Raw genomic sequence first — 17804 nt, 5'->3', positions numbered from 1 at the left:
GGAGGGACTGACAGGTTACAACCCACAGCAGGGCCCCCTCAGTACCCGGAGGCCTGGCTGTGCACCGCTGGGAAATAGCTCACGTATGGTGACCGCCACAGGATGCAGACTGCGTCTTTCCAGAATGCACGCTGTGGCTCCCAAGCAACTGTCTTCACTATCACATCATAATCTCTGGCCCCAGCCTCTGGGATAGGGACAAGTCCCACATACCTGGTCCAGGTGTCCCCCTACCCAATCATCTCCAAGCCCCCAACTGGGAGATGGTTGGCGCCGCATTTGGAGGGGTTGCTATTGGCAGGGAGAAGAACTGTGCCCACAAACAGGCCATTCTCACCCCAGAGCCTCCCCCTGCCTCTGAGCCGTCACCCAGACAAGGCTTTGCCTTGGAGACAAGGGAATCCACACCACTAACACCGCCTGAGTGCCCACACACAGCACCTTCCATCGAAGACCTCTTCTTGACCCCGACACCCTGGGAATTGGTTACTGGCTCCAGTTTAGAAAGCTGAGCTAAAGGGGATAAGGTAACTTGTCAAGACCTTGTAACGACCGAGACGTGGCTGAGATCAGAACTTAGGCTGTGTGTATTCAAGGCCAGCCCCCTTCTTCGGGCGTCTACTGCCTCCCTGGGTTATGCCCTAGAGAAAGTCTCTCCATCATCTCCACCCCCAGCAAAGCTGCCTCCCTCGGGGGCAGGGGCGGAGGGCTGGGCCGGCCCGGTGGCGTCAGCCTGGCACAGCTGCTGTCCCCCCCACCCCCTATCGGAGGACAGGCCTGCGTTGTCTCTTTCTCTGCTGAAAAGCCAGATGGTGCCCGGTGGTGGGCAGAGTTCCAAGGATTTGGTGCCAGAGCTGTAACCCTTGTGGTGGTGGTGGGGGGGATGATAAATATTGTGGAAAACCCACATAGTCACTCACTTAATGATTATACGCCATCAGGCTTATTAAGGGCAGCCTGGCTCCTTACAAGCATGAGAGAGACAGAGAGAGGGAGAGAGAGAGAGATGGGTCCACACCCACCTGCCCAGGTGAGAAGACAGAGGCCTGACCTTGACCGAGGAGGCCTTTAAGGATAGTGATGACAGGAGGTGGGCTGGACAAGACGGTGTGTGTGAGAGCAAGGCGGGGGGCTCTGTCTGGAGAAACACACCTGCCTTTGGAGGTGGCCTCTGTCCTAACACTTCACTGCTTGCATTTTAGGCGCCAACGAGGAGGTGGCAGAGAGATGGGGAGCCACCCTAGACTTCCTGGCATGTGGTCAGCTCCTGACTGTTGCCCTCTGCCTTCAGCCTCCAAAGACAGGGTGCCCCTAAGGCCATGCTGAGGGGTCACTTTGTCCCGGCAGTGAGGCACAGAAGATGACCCACGCCTTTGGGAAAAGAGGAGAAGCCAGCAGGATGTGGAATTTTTCTGGTGGGAGCAGTGGCTGTCAGCCCTGATGAGCCGTGGGCATCAGCAGCCCCAAGGGCTTACGGAGGGACTGGACCAGCGCCGGCCACGGACCCCGCAGGGGCAGCACACCCGAGTGCTCATGTTCGTTCAAATGTTCACAGAGCAACTGCCCTCTGTGAGGCCCATGCTGGTTCCAGACGTGTGGGTCAGGTACAGCCCTGACCTCGAGATGCTCACAGGGAGACCAAGTAACCGAATACACATGGAAGTCCAATTATCGCCATGGCAGGGGTTGGGGGGAGTCATGACCGCAGGTGTCTTGAAAGGAGGCCCCTGAGTTCAGTTCTGAACGAGTGAGTGCTCCTCAGACTCTGAAGAAAGGGAAAAGCACTTGATGGCCAGAGTCGTGAAAGCACCCAGCGTCTTTGGAGGACAGTGGCCAGTGAGTGTGGGGCAGTGGTGAGAGAGAAGGTTCCACAAGGAGACTGGAGCAGACCACACCATGTGAAGGAGCGTAAATGTTGCCTTATGGAGAGGAACTTCTAACAGGTTTCAAGCAGGGAAATGACAGTCACATTTATCTAAAACCAGTGTTGAAAGAATGAAGTTAACAGAAAAGCTCTGTGGCCTTGGAACAATTCTTCTGCCCGAGGGAGGCGCCAGGCCTGCACTAAACGGATGGGGGCTGAGCCCTGCCTCAGGCTCTCCTGAGTCCTCTGGGGAAGACTCCTCTGGGTCCTAATGGGACAAGGCTTAAAAGGGACTATACCCTGTTCTGGGGGGCAAAAGAGAGAAGGCACAGCAGGGATGTCCCGGCTAGTGGGCCATGCGATAAATGGGAAAAAATGCCACCTGGGCCCTTGCGGCGAGCCCTGTGGGAGCCAGAGTGAGCGAGCAGATGCCAAGACGTTACTTTCTCCCGCACTGCAGGCTTGTCTTACTGGTGCTCACTGTTTAGCCACTGAAATCTCTTCAGGGAGAATCAACACCAGCTCTGTGTCGTGGTCTATTTATGCGGAATGTCAAGGAAGGGGAGACGAAGGGGAGACAGCACTACTCCCCCCGGGCTGTGCTTCGCCTCACACATGAAAAAGCTAGAGGTACTCTTCCGGCTGGGCCATCTGACCCAGGGCCTGGGAAGAGCTGTAGGGGCCAGGCTAGGGGTCAGCTGGTCCTCAGAGGTCCTTAGAACAAGAGGCCTTGAGGGGAACAGGTAGACTCTGCTGTGAGGGAAGGGGGTGGGGAGCCCCTGGGCCGTCCGTCCTGCCCCTCAGCGGCAACCCTGGAGAAAAGCACCCACCCATCATCCCCCAACCACCTGATTCTGTCAGGACTTAGGCTGAGATACTTCTGGCGGCTGGTGCACGGACCTCCTGGGCCTTAGAACCTGCCGAGCTGTTGGCAACCCAGTAGCCATGTGGCATCTGACTGCTCTTAGTGTCCCCGCCCCGAGGATGTGAGGAGGCTGCCTGGAGTTTGTGCAGCACTGGACGAGAGATGCCAGCTGACGGCTGTCGGTGTTCTGGCGCCTTCCCTGCCTCACTCCACTCTGGCCGCTTGTCCCTGTGCAGGACGAGTGGACGGCGGTGGGACTGCTCTGTGCTGGAGCGGGAGGGGAGCGAGGGAGGGAAGTCAGGTGCCCAGAACACGGGAGCCCTGCAGAGAGGAGCACAAGCCAAGCTGGCTCCACCCCTTCTCTGCTGACGTCAGACCTCGAAATAGACAGATTGGGGAGCAGGAGTCTTTGCCGACACCGAGTAACCTTGGAGGTGGGGAGGGAGGGGAGACAGGGCATCAAGCTGGCTGATTAACAAGCTCTGTCCAACTGGGTATAAGACATTGCACTCACACCCCCAGCTTCCTCCCTAGTTGATGGTAGGAGTGAAAGGCCTCTCCGTGGGGCTGGCACGCTGTGGGCTCTAAGAGGAAGCCAAGAGCACTGCCCGTAGGGACGCAGGAGGGACCTGTTGGCCCTGGGTTAACAAAGAAGGCACTAGCAAAGGGATGCTGCTGGAGCCCCTTTGCTCCTAGGGACACCCAGAGCCTGAGAACAGTCTGGTCTGAGGAGTGATGTTCTCTGTCTGCACTGAAGTGCGTGAGGCATCACCAGCAGGTTATCTGTGACGCCAGGCTGGACACCTGTGGACGTGGGGCCATTGTCTTCCCTTGGAGGAGGCAAGGCACAGGGAGACCCTGACGGCTGCCTCCACAGCGGCAGCCTGGGGGCAGTTCTCTAAGGGAGACCAGAGCAGGCCTCTCTCCGGCAGACTGTTTACCACGGGGACAGGCCCTCAGCCAGCCGGATTTCTCAAAGGGGAGAGGACACAGATTTCTCCTCAGAACTGGTTGAAGGTACAGATTCCTGGGCCTTGAAGCCTTAGCTCTGCTACACTGGGCCAGAGGTAGAACCCAGGAATGTATATTTTTAACAAGTACCTGAAGATGGTTCCTGGCACTAAACCTTGAAACACAGTTGAGGCTTATGCTGCTGACCTGGGGGAAGGCAAAGAGCAGGACAGGGTTCCTAGGGGCCATGTACCTGTCTCTTGGGTGGAGCACAACCTCCCTACAGCGGTGAGGGTTACGCATCACAGCCCCACCAGTCGACAGCCCGCACCTGGACCGGCCGTCTCTTCCCTCCTCTTGTCAAGGTTTCCAGAGAACGTCTCAATCCGCGGCTAGAGGAAGTCCTTCCCAGAGCCAACCTCACGATGCCCTGCTGCGCTCTGTGACCATTCCTTCCAGATTCACGCTCACCACGAAGCATCTGCTCAGCAAAGCGCTCTGCAGCACCGCCCTTTGCACTGGAAGGCTTATTAAAATGTACCTTGGTCTGCTCTCAGCTCAGCCACAAGACAGCCCGAGCTCCTGCTAATTTATCAGATGTCATCATTAATATGCACCCTAATTGTTCAGCTCTCCTGCTGCCCATCACGCTCGGGCCCCAGGCATCTCTGCTGGCTGTAGACCCTCTGGACTTGCTCGGCTCCTGCTTTCTCCTCTGGGCGGGCCTGCGGTCCGGAGAACGTGCCCAAAGACACTTTTGATTCTCGGCACAGTTTGCACGGCCGGACCGCCGGATGGGATGCCAGCAACACGGAGGAGCACAGTTATTACTTTAGAACGAGTGCTTTATTTAATTAAACAATTACTGCTGGGGCCCTGGGGCGCTATTTAGAAAGACACCAGATTCTGCTCACAACAGACACCCTGTAACAGGGAGTGAGCATCACTCAGGGAGCAGCCAGAGCCCCACAAACCTCAGCAGGGCCCCCGCGAGTACCACGGGTCCTCAATGCAATGAAAGCATCAGACAGACACAGGGCAGGAGGGGAAAACGGGTTGGCAGCTACGGTTCCCATCCTGGTTAACACAAAATATTTAAGAACATTCCACCTTCCTCTAAAACCACTTGGCAGGGGCTGTTGGGTTCTAGATGATGTTTTTTTTTTTTTTTTCCCTGTACTTTTGGGGGAAATGAAACAGAAAGTGGGGAAGAGGGGAGCGGAAGATGTGAAATCAACCAGGATATTTTCTTCAAGAAAACAAAGTCACTTTTAGCCCCAGAAAGGGAAGGCTGGAAGCAGAGGGGACGTGGAGCATGGAGATGGCCTGGGCCGAACTGTTTGGGGTTAGCCTGGAGCAGCTTGAGGGGAATGGCTGAAAACGCACTCAGGTTGGTGGCAGGGTCGGCCCAGGACACTTGTGAAGCGAGGAGCAACAGACATTGATCCCCACTTGTATCACTCATGGAGAAGGCGCGCTCAAGCCTCCAGCTTGGGCTGCCTGGGATCAGCGTGGAGTGTGGATAAAACGGTCCTGAAAAAGCACAGTGCAGAAGGTCCCCAGCAGGGATGAGCACTCCCCACGGAGACCTATTTGGAAGTTTCCCAACCAAATTGGCCTGCGCAAGAGTGTGGGCCGTGGGTATACACTTAACAAGCCCCGCAAAGCTTCCCAGGCTGCACGTGTGCGCAAGGGCGTGTGCATCCCTGGCTCTCTCGTAGGTGGGCTGCTAGAGTCCACCCCAACCCCACGTTATGTCTGCCTGCTTCCACACGAACCAGGCTTTGGATTGCTGCACCTTTGCACGTGAACACCTGGATACTACCTTTACGAGAGAGAGGCTTCTAAAAGCTCTATTTATAAAGACTTCGTTTTCATAGAATAACATTTTACACCCATTAGAAAAACTAAGTACTTAAAAGAAACCTGCAGCTAGTCCTGCAAACTAACAAATTGTGTAACAAATAATTACCCCCTAGTTTGTTTTATGCATTTGGACTTTCATACAGTAGGGTTTCTTAAGAGCTGAGCATGCTGGGGTGGGGGTGGCCAGGTGATGGCACACAAGATGATTTCCCCCATCCCAGGGCACCTCCCTGGCTGAACTGAGGAAGGGGTTAGGGCGGAAGGATGAGAATCCAGGCTGATTTATCTGAGATCTGCTCATGCGCCCAGGAGTCAAAACAGCTTGCCCTGGGCAAGTGGTGTTTATAAGCACGTACTTGTACTCGTGACTTGCCAGACAATGGATATGGGGGCAGGGACCTGGGACATTCTAACAGGGCAGAGAGATGCTCAAACTGCCATTGTGACGAGGGGGTCTGGGCTCAGGAGCTAGGATGTAAGTGCCCTCCACCACCAGGTCAGAGTAGAGAACGCAGGACCCTGACCAATGGCAACGGGCACCTTCTGAGACTTGGGGGAGGGACGGTGGGGGCTGTCCAGGAGAAACTAGTCCAAATTCCCATCACCTGGTATCTTTACTGGGAGCACTGGGGATTAAGTGTCACTCTCTATGCTGGTGTATCGGGTGTCGGCCATGGCAGAGGCAGGATGTGGGGGTGATGGATGGCGGGCTTAATGCCAGCCGACAGAACCCATGTCCCTGAGAGGCACAGTAAAAATAAAAACAATAATCTCTCACGGAGCTGGAGGAGGAAGCTCAGCCCCAACACCCAAAGGTGCTGGGGGTGGGGTAGGGGGCAGTCGCCATGGCCCAGGGAGGTGCTACCCAGATCTGCACCGGAAGGTGAGGGCTGGTCCAGAGCTATGCTGGGCAGCAGCTGGGCAGGCCCTGGGGATGTGCACGAGGCTGTGCCCAGGTGGTGGGAGCAGCGGCAGCCGTGGGTGATGGGCGGGGGGCTGGGGGCTCATAGGGCCCCTTGGCAGGAGTTGGAGACAAACCACAGTGCTGGAGTGAGTGACAGAGCAATCTGAATTTCATTTAGAAACGGCTGGGCTGGGGGGATGGAAAGCACACCAAAAACCAAGAGGCCATTCCCGGGATGAAATATATAGACAGCTCCCTAGAGAAAAAGAGAGAGAGAGAGAGAGAGAAAGAAAAACACAGGCCTGTCCCTGTATTATTGATTTCCTTGAAAAAGAGAGACAAGCTAATCCTTTCAAGTCAGTCACTTCAATGTGAGCACCGGTGCTTGTTTGAAGTCAGTACTCCCTCAACGTTAGAGACCCAGCTCTTGTTTGGGTAGTGGGCCCACGCATTTTTGGGGCATCGGGCAGAAAGTGATTTGTCATCGAGACCCAGGATCATGGGTTGAAGGTGGAGGCTCAGCACATGGGGGAGAGGCTCATAAGGACACTGTGCAACCGGCTGAAGACACCGCAGACCACCCCACGCCAAGTTCCCGGTGTCGACCAGGCACGGGTCCCGAGGGCTACCCCGCCCTCTGCACCTGCAGTGACTGCCCAGTACGACTGGCATTTTCTCACGATGGGGGGGGAGAGAGAGAGGCCAAGCAAAACGGACCTTTCTGAGCATCCAGAATGCGAGAAGGGGAGCTTGTGACAAGAAGCACATTGTGGGGCGCCTGGGTGGCTCAGTTGGTTAAGCGACTGCCTTCGGCTCAGGTCATGATCCTGGAGTCCCTGGATCGAGTCCCGCATCGGGCTCCCTGCTCAGCGGGGAGCCTGCTTCTCCCTCTGACCCTCCCCCCTCTCATGTGCTCTCTCTCTCTCATTCTCTCTGTCTCAAATAAATAAATAAAATCTTTAAAAAAAAAAAAAAAAAAAAAGAAGCACATTGTGGGGAGGAAGGGGAAAAAAAAGATGGGCTTCCCTGGTAGGTCACCATCCTACAAAAGGTACACTTTGATGTTCCAGACCCCAGGAGTAAGCCCACGCAGCCAGGAATCTCTTGGTCCATTACTGAGTCCCGACCCATGTGTGTCAGACAGGAGGGCACGGTGGCCCAGAGAAGGGAAACTGCCATCAGGCCATTTGTGAGCTTAGGGCTCTGCTCTCCGCTTCCAGACGGAGCGAGCCCACAAGCCCTCCATAGAGACAGCTCATTTGCCCTCTGGGGCCACCCTTCCTAGCTAACTGCTGCTGCCTTCCACTCCAGGTTCCTGACGGTGGCAAATCCAGGGGCAGCGTCCATGCGTGTCCTACTGGAATTGTGCTCTGGGGCAGCCGGCGGTGTTCCCGAGAGTCCCCACATCCTGTCAAGTCACTGCGGCTGCTGAAACTCGTTGTGCCACACTGTTTCCCTCCTCGCTGGTCCTGAAGGCCTCTAGGCCACCTCCTGCCCCAGAATTGGTAAGAATAAATATTCAAGTGATGGCAGCGGTGACCCACTTATTAGCAGATGCCACAGCCCCAGGGCACAGTGGCTGATGCTGAAAGAACACAGAAAGGGACTGTGGGAGGGACAGGAAACGTCCTTGGGAAGACACGTCCAACTCCAGCGCTCCTTGAGCGAATGTGAGAAGTCTGCTCCACTATCTAGGAGCGAGGGGCAGCAAGAAAGACAGCAAATCAATCAAGCAGACAGACAGGGTGTGTGGACACGGATCACTGAACGGACACCATCCTTGAGCAGCGTCGCCCCACCCCTCTGCAAACATCAAGCTCCAAGGGCTGATGACCAGGCGCGACCCACCCCTTCTTTCTGGCCTCGCCAGCAGGACTGCCCGCATGCCTAGCAAGTCTGTTACCAGGGCCGGAGGACGGGATGGTAACCCCCCATGGAAGCCAGGCCCAGGGGAAGTCACAGTCCTCAAATCTCAGTTTTCTCTGCCGTAAAGTGGCATGACACTATGGGCCTTACTGTGCGGCTGGGAGGACCCAATGGGAAAGGAGAAAGTAAGCGGTAATGCGTCACACCCACACAAAGCCGCCACAGGAAGGGCCGGTCAAGGCCTGGCACAGCCATGCAGGCGCGTCACTCCCCTCTCCACCTCCCTACAAAAAGGACGTTTACCTGTTTTAGGAAGAGACCCCAGGGTTTTAAAAAAGGGACTGCATGCTGTTTTAAATGTTGCAAACGACAGATACAATTATTGCTGCGTAAGCCTGAGCCAAGATGGAATCAGAAAACCGACTTCCTGGCAGAGGGAGAAACCGGACTCTCGGTGAAAGCCTAGAAGACCCTTCCGATGTTAACGTGAGCCCGCATCGGACTGCCCTACACGTGCAGGAAGAGCCCAGCAGACAGAACTCCCGAAACTCCCACGCAGCCCCCAACACACACCCTGCTTCTTAAAGGGGGCACCCAGCAGAAGGTGACAGGTCATCTGCCAGGCACGTGCAGGCCTCCATCTCCCCCCCGGGCCACCCAGGCCCTGGAGGTGGATCTCATGGCTCCTGTGTCAAGGCAGGATGGCAAGCCAGGGTGACCTTGTCCTGTCCCAAGGCAGCCCACGAGGGGCCCCCGCTCCATACCATCAGTTTGTGGCCGAGTCTCCAGGCAGGATGAGCCCACTCTGCCATCTGCGCTCCCGGCTCTGCTGGGCCGGCGCCTGCTGGGCTGCCGGTGACCCAGCGGCATCTGTCCACCTGTAAGAGGCCAAGGCCGCTCCTGTGAGCCGGGAGGAGCTCTCGGCCCTCGGGGAGTCCCACTGCGGCCCCAGGGCTTCCCCCTGACACTCTAAGGGACGGCAGCAGTGACAGGGCCAGGCCCTGGGGCAGGGGGTGTGAGGGACAGGCTGGGAAGCGCTGCTGGGATGAGGAAGTGAACGAGTACTTGGCAGCGCCCTGGACTCCAGGGGACGGCGACACACAACCTGCTTCCCAGACACTGGGGACGGCTGGATTCCTGGACGGAAATGATCTCCGTACAACCCTAGTACCACTTCACCCCTGGTCCGTGGCTCCTTCTCACGGCATAGGAGAGAGTGATGTGCTCAATTCTGACTTTGTTTTCTAGCAAAGCCAGAGAAGCTCTGCAGAAAGAATCCCAAGATATTCCCCAGCCTGGAGGCGAGGTTACTGGTTTGAAAGAGTTGGGGCACCCAACACTTTCCCACTGATCCTTCAAAGGAGCAGGAGAGGCGGGTGGTGGGGTTCTGAGAATCCAAGGCCAGCTGATAGCAGGTCCTGATGTTGATTCTCATGGGCTCTTGCCAGGGCCCAGGTCACTGAAGGCTCCAGCTGCAGTGGCTTGTGGCGACGGCCCTGGAAAGCACGTGTGACTCACGGGACCCCTGCCTCCCAGTGCCCCGCTCTGTGGCTACTCCAAGGAAGGAGAGGGAGAGACTGACTCATATCAGCTGCACTGGCAATCACAGGATGTGGACGGAGGTCGCAGGGTGGAGGGGAGGAGGAATTTTCCATCTGTTAAGGTCAAGGGCTTTGGGAGGTGACTGGTAGCCGCTGGGAGAAAGCTCCCTTCTTATCATGATGCTATGCACAGGCTGGCCTCTGGGTATATAGTTAATACCCCAAATATCCTCATTCTATGTGTCATTTCAGTAGCGTTCCTGGGAAGACACAGAAAAGATTGTTTCCAGAGGACTTTCTGGAAATTAAACCACAAAATAAAAGCCTGTACTTTTATTCCCCAGAATGGACTGTCCCAAAATAGCAATGAAGAGATGGTTATTACAAGGCCCTTCGAAACATGCCGGCTGGGAAGGTGCATCATCTACCTGAGACAAGGAGATGGTTGTGCATGGGCTGGGGGTGCTTTAAAGCTGCCTGCCGCCTTGCCTCACCTTTTGGTGAAGTCTCGCTGCCAGCAAAATCAGAAACCGCAGGTAGAAAGAGGTGCAGTGGGAGTCTCTAGAAGGGATGAACAATCTTCTGAACGTGAATGACTGAGGGGTAGGGGGAGGAGTACAACCCTCCTCCTTAATGATCTGAAGAGGCCACCTGAGGGAATGAAGACATACGGTTGAGCCCTGTGGGTCAGACTGGGGACGGGAAGATGTCCTCACCTGCAACAGACCACTCAGGACCAAGGAAGGAAACCTCCGAGTTTGCCAATCCATCCCAGCTCCCTGACAGGGGGAGGCCTGAGGGCGGACGCCCAGCACGCAGCGTGGAGGGTCGGAAGGCACGGTTCTTCAGGAGCCACAGACCCTGGGAGCCACACGCAGAGTTGTAAAGTAACTCCTGAGACAATGTGGAGTTCCGTCTGCCTTAAATTTCTCCAAACCAGGCAGAAGAGCACATCTCAACAGAATACTTGCTGTGCCAAGCCCCCACCAGGGGCCCGGGAGGTGGGGGAGGGGGACAACCACCCAGGGAGAACAAGGCTCTGCTTCTGCTCACCCTTCCCATCTCTGTAGCTTTCACAGGCCGGGTGGCAATCAGCCCTAGGAGTTATAAGCGCAGTATATGCAAGGTGAAGGCTTTCCTGAACGGCTCCTTCTGTTCCGTCAGGGAGTTATTGAGATTCAGGGAGGGAGGCTCCCATCATGTGGAAGGTTTACAGGAATAAGTGAAGGAACAATTTAATAAAGCACTAATAATGCTTCTCAATAATTTACCAGGCGAATGGCAGCAGCCAATATTCCTAGCACTCCGTATCTGTCTTGCTGGGGAGGGGATGAGCCAGGCAGATTGAGCACAGACTCTAACAACCTCTCCTGGAAAGACCCAGCTGAGGTCTGGTCCCTCTGGCAGGTGCCTCTGCCCTGGACATGCTCCTGTGTCCGTGCTGAGCCTCTTGGACCCCTTCCTCCCGTCCTCCTTCTGCCAGTTAGAGGTCCAGGTGGGTCGTTACACTCACTGATACTTTTGCTAATTTTATCAATGACAGTTTGTTGAAATGCTGAGAGGCTAACAGCCTCAGCTGTGCTGACCTCCTGATCTCCCCCTCCCCCTCCTGGCAGGGGGAGGGGAAGTGGGGAACTGTGCCAGGGAATTAACTTGCTACCAAATTCCTACCAGACCTGCAGTGGGGGGATATGAGATACGATTCTACTAAAAGACAAGTTTCTAGTCATGGGTGAACTCGCGAGACAAAAACCAGACCATCCGACCGCTCTGGCAACGCAGGAGAAGAAAACCAGTCTCTCCCCAGGCTTGGGCCATAGGCCGGCTTCAGTAGGTCCACAGGGTGGGACTGGGAAGGCAAACCCACCATTCAGTGGCCCTGGGTTAACAAACTCAGAACCAGATACCAGCTGGCAGGGCCTGCCGAAACCTTTGCTAGGATGGGGGTAATTAAGTCAGGAGGCCAACTCCCCGAAAGGCTTGGCTCTCTCCCGAACCCTGCCTCCCGCTCCAAATCAGCTAAGTGGCCACGTGTCAAACTGTGTGTCACCTCGCACACCTAAATCTGTGTCAGGGTTAAGGAGGACCAAGAAGAGGTAGAGAATATTAATAGATGCTGCAAAAGGGCAAGGGAAGCATTTCTGAGTCCTGCCCACAAAGCAGGCAGAGATAAATAACGGCCTGTGGTTTCGTGTCTTATTACCCAAGACCCGTCTGGCATGGTATCCAGCTCCAACCCGCCCCTCCTGCCCATGGCACAAAGTAGTCGAGAACAGCCTGGAGATTCATCTTCTTCCCCCACCTGCGGGGAGGAGGGGAGACAGGGACAGAGCTGGGCTGATCCTTCCCTATCTGGAGAGCCTGTTTGTGGTCGGGTCCAACCGTAAGATGGCTCAGTCCTGCCTGCTCAGTCAGGAAGCCCGGCACCTCCCATATGCTCTTGGGCTGGCCAGCAGTAAGGTCAAAACGTGGCAAGTCTCCAGGAGATTCGTTCTGACACTCTTGAAGAGCTGTGCTAAGAGCTATGCCCCTCAAACCCCGAGCTCAATTTACAAGAGTTCACAGCCAGGAGCTGGCAATGTCCCGAATGCCAACTCCGAGCCATGTGTGACCAGACACGAAGGCTAGATTCTCAGTAACGTGACACGGTTTCTGCCCAGAACCATGGCCCCAGTAACTAGCCAGAGCGGGAAGCTGTGTAGACCCTCCTCTCTGGGGAGGGAGCTCGATCAGAGAGTAAAGTTCAAATGCCCCTGAACAGCCAGGCTGGGCGGGGGCCGAGGGGCCGAGGCGAGGCCACTCACCAAGTAGATGCGGTAGGCGTCCACGCGGCGTAGGGGCCCCCAGCACGGGTCCGTGTCGTTGTGCTTGCTGTCGGCCTCCACACCACAGGACTCGTTGCCGGTGGCGCTGCTGATAAAGAGAAGAGTGGTTCAGTGTGGCCCCCGCTTGGCGGGAAGCAGGATGGAACGTTCCACCACCAAGCCTCCACGCCCACTGCAGCTGCTCCTGGGCCGACCACCTCACTCGCCAGGAATCACAATCTCCTGTCTCTGGGCAGGTGCCACCTACTAATGCGACACCATTTCCCAGCGACTCGGGGGCCCCCGGTGGGGATCCCAGGCATCTTCCCAATGGGGCAGGGAGGGGGACAGCGGTGTTGAGCGGGCTTCCAAAGGACAGAGCACAGCCAGCTGTGGGATGCGCAGAAAAGGGCTTCGGGCCTCTCCATGCTTCAGATGCCGACATGTTGGCTGGGCCTTGTGTTTCTACCAAAAACTACCTTGACTGGCCGAGGAAGGCTGTTCAACTACAGCCAGTGGGGTGGTGTGGGGGGCCACTCACCAGGTCACCTGCATGAGGGAGAAGGGCACGGCAGCAGCGTAGATGGCCAAATCCCCGTACAGGTAAATGATGATGCAGAAATAGAACAAGTTGACCCCCACTGAAAGGAACAGAGTCACTGTCAGGGAGCCACAGGGGCGCCTGTGTTCCTTCCTGACAGTCAGGTCTCTACCTCTTCCACACCGTTCCTTTCTCCAGGCTGTTTACTTTCTACAAAAAGAAAACAACTAAGTCCTGTGGCTTGTTCTGGCTGGCTACACTGTGATGTGGGAGGAGACACGGCTGCCCATGATGTCACGGTCACCTCAGAGAGGCTAAGTGGGGCTGGAGGCCTCAGAGGCTCTGAATCTGGGCAAGTGCAGGGCTGGCTGGGGAGGATCAGAGGGGCCTTCATGCTTGGGACAGGCTGCCGGGCAGGAGGAGGAGAGAGGCCCTGAGTCAGGAGCCTGAGCCCGAGTGTGTCTGGACCAGCCAAACACAGGCCTCTATGAGAAAGGCTGGTACTGAAGACCTGAAAAGCAAAGAGAACAAAAAACGGTCCAGCTTCTGAAGCTGAAATCAAGAGGGTAAAAAGCCCCTGATTTCCAAAGACCAAGTGCCTCATTCGGAGTCTGACTGATCACCAAGCCCCGGGGATGGGAAGGCGTGGCCTGGGGTGCTGGTGACAGAAGGGGCAGCAGGAGGGCGCGTGCAAGATGAGCTCACAGTCAGAATGTTTGCCAGGGAGGATGCTGCCTTTGGAAGGTGCACGTGGAAGCTCCCTCTGCAGAGGCAGACCTTGCTCCCCTCTCCCCCCCGTGGGGCCTGAACCAGGAGATGGGGACGCAGCTTCCAGCCCCAGTGCCACTGATCTCGCTTCCTAGCCGTGGCAAGTCCCTGACCATCTCCCATCCTGTACAGTGAGAATTCCACCTGTGCTAAATTCCGTATGTGATTCCGGCTTTAAAGACCAGGTGTAACAGCTCTGAAAAAAGCATCCAGGCCCTACAACCTCAGGGTCATGGCCGCAGACAGCCAGTCCAAACTCCCTTCAGACTGACTGCTCGTGTTTGATATCATGGGTCTCAAGCTCCTGGCCTCTCTGAGAACAGAAAGAAAAACGAAGTGACAGCCCCCCTCTAACGCTGGTGGCTCAGAAGAGCCTCTAGGGTCCCCAAGGGGAAAGCCGGGGACATGTTCCTCCTGGGCTATTTGAGGTCAGCTCTGCTCCGAGGAGTCTGGGGGAAAAAAGACTAGGAAAATACGGTCCTTGTGAGAACCCCAGAGGGCCTCAGATAGCATCGATGTCCAAGCTCAGTGGCCCCTGGGGTCTGGCTGCCACTCACACCCCAGGCCCCAGGTACAGCCTGTGCCTCAGCTTGTCTTTCTGCTCTGATGCCAGCGCTCTCTGCAGAGAGGGACTGTCCCCTCCCCACGCACCCTCTCCTCCACTCACCTGTGGACTGCAGTTTCAGCCGTTTATAAACTGCCATTGGCCCTCCCTGATCAATAAACTTCATTACTAAACACAAAACGGGAGGATCAATGAGCTTCCTGAGAAGACAGTAATGACGAGGCCTGGCATTGCTAGTCACAAGAAGTGAGCCTGGACCCCAAGGGGGCTTGTTGTGGAGGGTGGCAGTCCTTCCGACGGGGAGGAGAATGACCCTTGAATTAGGAATAGGGCAGAGCAGTGGGTTTCATCTGGGAGGGACTTCACCTCGCCACCCCCACCAGGGATCAGCTGACAAGGTCTGAGGATGTTCTGGTTGTCATGACTCGGAGGTGCTAGGGCACCTAGTGGGTGGAGGCCAAGGCTGCTGCTCAGCCTCCAATGCACAGGATGGGCCCCAAGACAAAGAATGAGCCAGCTCAGATGTCAACAGTGCTGAGTGTGGGAAACCCTAAGCAGAGGAGAAGGCGTCCCCTGAGTGTGAGGCTGCTCTCGTATGAGTGTGCTCCTTTCCTATTAGATCTGGATGAACTAGAAGTCTAGCCTGTAAGGGGATGGGGAAAAAAACAAAAACAAAAAACACATGGGTTCCCAGAATTGTTAAAGAAATCGGAGTGGACTGTAAAACATGCTAATCGGAAAGGAGTTTCAAAGGTGTTATGTCCTCTCTCCAAATGTACGTCTTCTTTCCAAAGCCCGCATTTGGAGGGGGACTGCGTGCGGTTGCCAAGAGGAAATGTTCACACTCTTATCTTCATCTAATGAGATGGGGAGAGATAGAAACAGAATACAGGAAAAGCACAGAGCGGGCTGCGCACAACCACTCTGTTTTTCATGGATTCTGGAACCCTCTGTGAAGCTGGTAGGGAGGCAATCTTTGGCTGATGATCATAATCTTCCGGACTGGACAGTCAAATCACACCACCAGTGATAAACCGAATGCTTAATGTCCTGAGAAGCAGTCAAGAAGACTGGTTTCTATGATCCCCCAGGCTCCGAGTTAACTGCAGCCACATTCAAGACTAGAAAGAGCCAGTGGAGATGCCCCCCTGCAAACAGGGGCTGTGACAAAGGGGCGGAAAATCTCCCAAAGAGAAAATCCTTACAGAGAAGAGGATTTATTGAGATCTGTCTGTCTGTCTATGAAGGGGGAATGGGCAGGTTTGGGCACTAAAAAGCTAAGCTCTTAAACAGCTCATCTTCCCAAAGAACAATATTTGCCATGGAGGTACACAGTGTTGTCACTGAACATCTGAGCTGGGGCAGGGGGATCCTCTCGGCTGCAGGCAGTCCCACTACGGAGCAGACAGGGTGGAGAGGGCTCGTAGTTAGACAGATTCCCAGAGAGCAACCCGTGTGTGGACTCCTTGCGCCCTCTGTTGGCCACCAGGGTGTGGGGGGGGGCGGATGGAAAACGAGAGAGAGAGAGAGAGAGAGAGAGAGAGAGAGAGAGAGAGAGAGAGACAGGTACACACAGGCATGTGCACGGTGTATCCTACCACCATCATAGGGATCTGCCCTGCATTGTCCTAGACTGAACAGTCCAGAAGAAAAGAGAGACAAGTCAGAAGCAATCAAGCAAGAGGCACAAAGCTACCAGCCAGCTCCATTGGCTTCCTTCCTTGGAAAGCTGCTTAGGATTCCTGACCTCTACCAGCAGGAGGAACCAAGTAGCTGCTTCTCTCTTCCTAGCGCTGATGAACGGGGAGGGATCCAGGAACACAATGTGAGCGCTTCAGGCCTCTCGGCAAGGCGGCTGCTCAAATGTGCTGGGAGCTGGCCCACAGTCTGCTCCTCTGCATCGTCTGCCCCATCCCTAGCTGTCAAGGTCTGTCGGAAAGTACCCCCCTTTGCCCTCACCCCACCTTGAGAAAGAACTTATACCTTTATTGAAGAACATGGAGGCCATCTGTCCCATTTCCACCCGGTCTGTGATTTCAAAAAGGTTCAGAGATCCACGTCTCTCTGTGGAGCCAAATGAACAAGGAAGAGGAAGCGGTTTTCATTTGGAAAAGCTCCTAGAGGAGGTCCTGAGCTCACTAAATTCTCCACAGTAAGGAAATCCTAAAGCATTTCAAATTCTTGTGAAAACTTCTAATGTTTCGCACTTGAAATATTTTAAAACAGTCTACAGAAAGGGATCCCAGGGATGCTCGCTATGGATGAGGGGGCTGTGGGGTGGGGGGAGCTGGGACACTTGGCCCTGGCTTGCTCGGCGGGACCCGGGATGGGACTGGTCAGGCATGCATGCACGGTGGGACAGGAGGATGAAGTCAGACACCCCACATTTATTCGAGCTTCCAGTGTGCCCTGGGTACTGAGGTAAGTAATCTGCCCAAGCTGCAAACATTAGCAAGTGGGGGAGCCAGCAGGGTGAAGCGGGGACCCCAGGCTCATGATCTGGCCAGAGGGTCTGTGTAGAGACTCCCCGTCCTCTCTATAAAGAAAGGGAACCCTGTGGACCAGAGGGAGGTGCCAGCCGGCCCAGAACCCCAAGACTTACGCACTGACAGGATGGGCCGTTTCTCTGCCCGCTCGTAGTTGTCCTGGACAAGGACATCACTGTCGGAGGCCGTGGAGGAGTCGTCATCTTCCTCCTCCTAGGAGGGGTGGGGCGGGGAGGGGGCACATAACGCTACAGAAAATCCATGGAAAACTGAAGAACCCATTTCCTTTGTTATTTCTTTCCAGAAGGTGTCTGACTAGGGGCACCCCCCCAGCACCTCCATGCTCTCTGACCAGGGGCACCCCCCAGCACCCCCATGCTGCCACACTAGGAGGTGCGGACACTCAGATGTCAGATCTGAAGCTGCAGCACAGTTCTGGGGTTCAGAATGATGAGCAAGCTCAATTAAGGGTTCAAGGGACCCATGACATGACGTTCAGAGAGCAGAGACTGCATCTGCTCGCTAAGCGTATGCGGCTGTCAAGCCTCAGCTCCGGGACAAGGGTCTCGGAGTAGTGCTGTGGACATGAGCTCGCCATCCATCGGGGGGGAAAGAACTGGCCCCCAAGGGCCGCCTCTCATGGCACGCGTTAGACCCAGGCATCGCCCGGAGAAAGGGCAATACACACACCTGGTGGTTTTCCATCCTCTTCCAGTGGAGCTGAGCGTTGGCTGCCGCCATGGCCTCTACCACGAAGGTAGTCGTCACAAAGCTGCAGGGGAA

General features: G+C 55.6%; 1 protein-coding gene across 5 annotated transcripts in view; it reads right to left on the bottom strand.

The window, feature by feature from the left end:
* Nucleotides 1-17804, bottom strand: part of TMEM104 (transmembrane protein 104) — a 55125-nt gene that overhangs the window by 26655 nt on the left and 10666 nt on the right. For 4 of the 5 annotated variants that reach the window (XM_032429595.1, XM_032429596.1, XM_032429599.1 and 1 more), the window contains 5 exons: nucleotides 17712-17793; nucleotides 17138-17234; nucleotides 16519-16599; nucleotides 13203-13302; nucleotides 12662-12770 (listed from right to left, as the gene is read on the bottom strand). In XM_032429595.1, coding sequence (XP_032285486.1) covers nucleotides 12662-12770; nucleotides 13203-13302; nucleotides 16519-16599; nucleotides 17138-17234; nucleotides 17712-17793 — 469 coding nt within the window. The remainder of the gene's footprint in view (nucleotides 1-12661; nucleotides 12771-13202; nucleotides 13303-16518; nucleotides 16600-17137; nucleotides 17235-17711; nucleotides 17794-17804) is intronic. The other variant, XM_032429598.1, reaches the window with a different exon arrangement.

This window comes from Phoca vitulina, unplaced genomic scaffold (assembly GCF_004348235.1).
Source record: "Phoca vitulina isolate PV1807 unplaced genomic scaffold, GSC_HSeal_1.0 scaffold41, whole genome shotgun sequence".
Classification (NCBI taxonomy): Eukaryota; Metazoa; Chordata; class Mammalia; order Carnivora; family Phocidae; genus Phoca; species Phoca vitulina.
Note: the sequence above shows the minus strand (reverse complement) of the source record. Positions and strands in the feature narration are given on the sequence as shown.